Genomic DNA, 5525 nt, shown 5'->3' with positions numbered 1-5525 from the left:
AAAATCTGGAGGGTACCAGCCCTCCAGCATTCCTGACCCTTGCCCACGCCAGCTGGGGCTGATGGGAGTTGAAGTCCACAGCACCCGGAGGCTCCTGACCCTTGCCCGCGCCAGCTGGGGCTGATGGGAGTTGAAGTCCACAGCACCCAGAGGCTTCTGACCCTTGCCCGCGCCAGCTGGGGCTGATGGGAGTTGAAGCCCACAGCACCTGGAGGCTCCTGACCCTTGCCCGCGCCAGCTGGGGCTGATGGGAGTTGAAGCCCGCAGCACCCGGAGGCTCCTGACCCTTGCCCGTGCCAGCTGGGGCTGATGGGAGCTGAAGCCTGCAGCACCCGGAGGCTCCTGACCCTTGCCCGCGCCAGCTGGGGCTGATGGGAGTTGAAGTCCACAGCACCCGGAGGCTCCTGACCCTTGCCCGTGCCAGCTGGGGCTGATGGGAGTTGAAGTCCACAGCACCCGGAGGCTCCTGACCCTTGCCCGCGCCAGCTGGGGCTGATGGGAGTTGAAGCCCACAGCACCTGGAGGCTCCTGACCCTTGCCCGCGCCAGCTGGGGCTGATGGGAGTTGAAGCCCGCAGCACCCGGAGGCTCCTGACCCTTGCCCGCGCCAGCTGGGGCTGATGGGAGTTGAAGCCCGCAGCACCTGGAGGCTCCTGACCCTTGCCCGTGCCAGCTGGGGCTGATGGGAGCTGAAGCCTGCAGCACCCGGAGGCTCCTGACCCTTGCCCGCGCCAGCTGGGGCTGATGGGAGTTGAAGTCCACAGCACCCGGAGGCTCCTGACCCTTGCCCGTGCCAGCTGGGGCTGATGGGAGTTGAAGTCCACAGCACCCGGAGGCTCCTGACCCTTGCCCGCGCCATGCGGGGCTGACGGGGGCTGAAGCCCGCAGCCTCCGGAGGGCCCCAGGGGGCGGGGCGGGGCGGGGCGGGGCGGGGCGGCCTGCGGCGCTCGGCTTCGGGAGGAGGCCCGCCCCGCGGCTCGCCCGTGCCAAAGATGGCCGGGCCGGCCCCCCGCGCGCGCGCGCAGGCGCCGCCGGCCGGGCCGCGTCGGCGCGAGGGAGGCGCCGGCGATGGGCTCGCGCCGACCCCGCGCTCTGCGCCTCGCGCTGCCGCCGCGGCTCCCGCCGCCGCCCGCGGGCGCCCGCCGGCCCCTCAGCGCCCGGCCGGCCCGCGCGCCCCGCATGGAGCACCAGGTGAGCGGCGGCCGGCCGAGGGCCGGGGCCGAGGCCGCGCCGCGCCGCGCCGCAGTTGCGTCAGCCGGGCGGCGCACGTGGCCGCGGCCGCGTCTGCCCGGGCGCGCGGGGCCGGCGGGCTGCGCGCGGGCGGGGGCGCGGGCGGGGGCGGGGGGAGCCGCGCCCGCCGGCCCGCGGTCCGGCCCCGCGAGCGCCCGCGCCCGCTGGTCGCCGCTGCGATGGATCGGCCGCGCTTCCGACACGCACGCGCCAGTTCCGACGGGCGCGCCCTGATAATTCCGACACGCGCGCACGGCTGACACGCGGACGCTAATTCTGACATGCACACGCTTCCGACATGCACCCGCTACCTATTCTGATGCGCACGCTTCTGACATGCACACGCTAATTCTGACACATGGACGCTAATTCTGACATGCACACGCTACTACTGACATGCACACGCATCTGACATGCACACACTAATTCTGACGTGCGGACGCTAATACTGACACATGGACGCTAATTCTGACATGCACACGCTTCCGACATGCACACGCTACCTATTCTGATGCGCACACTTCTGACATGCACACGCTAATTCTGACACATGGACGCTAATTCTGACATGCACACGCTACTACTGACATGCACACGCATCTGACATGCACACACTAATTCTGACGTGCGGACGCTAATACTGACATAGACCTGCTCCTAATTCTGACATTCACATGCAGATCTGAAATGCACACACTAATAATTCTGATGCACATGCTTCTGACATGCACACACTAATTCTGACATGCGGACACTACTAATTTTGGCATGCACATGCTACTAATTGTGATGCGCGCGCTTCTGGCATGCACACATTAATTCTGGCGTGTGGATGCTAATACAGACATGGACCTGCTCCTAATTCTGACATGCACATGCAAATCTGAAATGCACAGACTAATAATTCTGATGTGCACACTTCTGACATGCATACACTAATTCTGACATGCGGACGCTACTAATTTTGGCATGCACGCACTACTAATTCTGATGCACACACTAATTCTGACGTGCACACAAATAATCAGATGTGCACGCTTCTGACATGCGCACACTAATAATTCTGATGGGCACACTAATTCTGACATGGACATGTTAATAATTTTGACATGCGCACACTTCTAGAGTGGCTTTTAACTTCTGTCATTTATCGCAGGGGCAAGGAACCTGGAGCCATCCAGATGTGATTGGTCTCCACTCCCATCAGCCCAGGATGGCCAGTGGTCAGGGATGATGGGAGTTGTAGTCCAACATTTGAAGAGCCACAGGTTCCCCACCCCTATTTTGGTGTGAATAGACAAAAAAGAAAAGAATGCGCAACATTCCTAGGTATGGGAATTGAAATTTTAGATTTCAGATAGAAAACACCCCAATATGCACTTGCTCCAGAATAGGATTTTATGAGAGAAGCGATCTATCTATATGTGAAGTAGATGTCTACAAATGTATTCTGAGGCTGCTAAGCAGGGGATGGGGAAGGGTAGGAGGAGTTGTCGACCAGTTGTAGAGACCTGCTTCACTTGCAGCTCCCCCCCATCCCCCCCCAAAACATCACGGGTTGGGGTTGCAGTGTGTGCTGTACTTTGAATCCCAGCAATAGAGGGAAATGCGCAAGATGCTAGTCCTCATTGCCTGGGAGCAGGGAACTGATTCCGCGGGGGGGGGGGGAGGAGCACAACGGTGGTTGTTGTTCAGGGAGGGGATAATGCGCTGAAGAAGCTTTCTCTGAGCTCCGTCTCCCAGTGGATGATGGAAGTTGTAGTCCAATGCCTCTGGGGGCCACTAGGTTGGATAAGTCTGCTTTATAGGCTCCTACTTGTTTCAGGTTAATAGCACTTGGTCCTGTTTTTATTTTTATTAGTGCATGTGTATAAACACACATGTCTCCCCACCACACACCTTACTCATCTGTGGGAGGAAAAAAAGCCTCTCCTCCTTCGCCTCTCCCATTTCTTCCTCCCCGCAAAATGTCTAGGTTTCTTTTCCCAGAGACGATTTACCCTGCTTCGCTGATACCGCTGTGAGGACATTAATTTCTCCCATGTGACACAGCTCCATTCTCTTCCAGTAGCGCTGCATGGACACATAATTTCTGTGTCTAATCCAGTAACAGCGGAGCAGGAAATAAGGCGCAGTCACATGTAGAAAAGGCCCCAGGGGAAAAAAGAGAGGCCCCTGGCCCTTCTTTCCTGGGTCTTCACTTCTCTAGCCCTGAGAAATTTATTGCAGAAGCCCCCCGAGTTTGTAGCAGGATACCTCTCTTTCCCATTCTTGATCTCCCCTAGCAGTCCATTTGACTTGGAACAATTCTTAATAATAAGGCAGTGAAGATTTTGCAGTCGGGGATGGAGGTGAGTTTTGGAGGCCTCTTGCACTTTATTTATTTATTTATTTATTTATTTATACATACGCCCGGCTTGTTATTACACTGCTGAAGTGTCTTCGTGGTTTTGCCTATTGCTTGTCTTGGCCTTAGCCCCCTCAGGAAGGTTCCCTTTTCTGCCTGAGCTCGTCTACAGGTTATCCTCGCCAAGTTGTAGCGTAACCCAGACAAGACAGAATTGCTGTGGGGTGGAGAAATCTGCTGATCTGGATGGAGGGGGTGAAACTGACTCTGGACGAGGTTGCACTCCCCCCAAAAGAGCCGGGGATGCCGTTTGGGTGTCCTCCCAGGCTCGGTGCTTGCCACGGAGGGGCAGGGATGCTCTTCCCCTGCTTCATCTATTTAGGGAAAGCGGTCCGTGCCTCGGGAGTAGGTATGGCGGAGAATTTCTCCCCGAAACTTCGGGGGGCCGAGCGCCAACGTGTTCGGCCCCCCGAACAAGTTTCGGGGAGAAATTCTCCGCACCCCCCGCCCCCCGCACCCCCCCCCCGGGACGGGACTTACCTTTGCCGAATGTCCCTCCCGGCGGCAGGTCCGGCCGGCGTTTCGGCGGGTGTTCGTCCGGGGCGGGAGCGGCAGCCGGTCTTTCGACCGGCTGCCGCTGCCGCCATTGCAATAAAAGAAAAAAAAAACGCCCCCGTGATAGGCTACGTGACGATTAACGTAGCCTATCCCGGCTAGATCTGCAAAGTCAGCCGTGATAGGCTACGTAAATCGTCATGTAGCCTATCACAGGTGACTTTAAAAAAAAAAAGCGCGTACGGATAATGGCGGCCCGCATAGGGAGATTTACGTAGACTACAGCGACCAAATAAGGAACGCGAATGGCGGCTCCCTTTGGGGGCCTCCATTTGCGTACGCGCTTTTTTTTTTTTTTAAGTCACCCGTGATAGGCTACGTGACGATTTACGTAGCCTATCACGGCTGACTTTGCAGATCTAGCCGCGATAGGCTACGTTAATCGTCACGTAGCCTATCACGGGGGCGTTTAAAAAAAAAAACAAAAAACTTTTGAGTTCGCGGCCGGGCAAGGCGAGGCGCCTCCTCCCCGGCCTGAATTTCGGCCGGGCGAGGCGGGAAGCCTCCCCCCCCCGGCCTGAACTTCGCGGGGGGAGCAGCGAAGCGCCTCCCCCCCACCGCGAACAAGCTTCAAGGACAGGTAAGTGACTTTCGTCCACCCCTACTCGGTAGCACATGCTCTGGAGATATCCAGGCTTGATTACTGTAATGTGCTTTCCATGGGGCTGCCTTTGAAGAGGGCCTGGAACCTACAGTTGGTGCCAAATGTGGCAGCTAGAACTTGGTGTTTGGATGTTACACCTGTTCTGCATCAGTTACACTGGCTGCTCATTAGTTTTTGGGCCCAATTTAAAGTGCTGGTATTAGCCTTCCAAGCCGAATAGTTTGGGACCGGGTATTCTGAAGTATCTCCTTCACCCGTATGAGCTCGCCCACCCTTTTGGGTTGGCATCAGAGGCCCAGCTCTCTCATCCACCAGCGAGAGCTGTGAGAGAAGCGAGTACCAGAGATGGAGTATTTTCTTTGGTGCCCACACATCTTTGGAACGTCTTCTTACAGGAATGACATACAGCTCCCTCTTTGGTGGCTTTTAGAAGGCTTGTAAAGACCTATTTATTCCAGTCTGCACTTTGTTGGTCTTACTGTACTGTAAACTTCGGTTTTATCATCATCTGCTGCTATCATATGGATTTGTTAATTTAAGCATTACGGCTTTATTACTTACTTGCATTTTGAAATTATTATTATTATTATTATTATTAAATTTATAAATCGCCCATCTGGCTGGTCACCCAGCCACTCTGGGCGATGTACAACATACAATAAAAACAGTTTAAAACAATAAAATTCTACAATAAAAACATTTTCTAAAATACCCTAACCCACCACATTGT

At 56.1% G+C, this 5525-nt stretch overlaps 1 protein-coding gene across 2 annotated transcripts in view; it reads left to right on the top strand.

Moving 5' to 3' along the window:
* Nucleotides 1-976: 976 nt before the first annotated feature.
* The window catches only part of FPGS (folylpolyglutamate synthase), a 32368-nt gene continuing 27819 nt past the window's right edge, over nt 977-5525 (top strand). For both annotated transcript variants that reach the window (XR_014785915.1, XM_084821062.1), the window contains exon 1: nt 977-1190. Coding sequence is in view for 1 of the 2 variants with exons in the window: in XM_084821062.1 (XP_084677188.1) it covers nt 1068-1190 (123 nt within the window). In the remaining variant the exon portion in view is untranslated. The remainder of the gene's footprint in view (nt 1191-5525) is intronic.

The sequence above is a fragment of the Heloderma suspectum genome, chromosome 14 (assembly GCF_057233095.1).
Source record: "Heloderma suspectum isolate Gila_16-S chromosome 14, 16-S_ref, whole genome shotgun sequence".
Lineage (NCBI taxonomy): Eukaryota > Metazoa > Chordata > Lepidosauria > Squamata > Helodermatidae > Heloderma > Heloderma suspectum.
The sequence above is the reverse complement of the archived record's forward strand: the minus strand, read 5'-3'. Positions and strand labels throughout refer to the sequence as shown.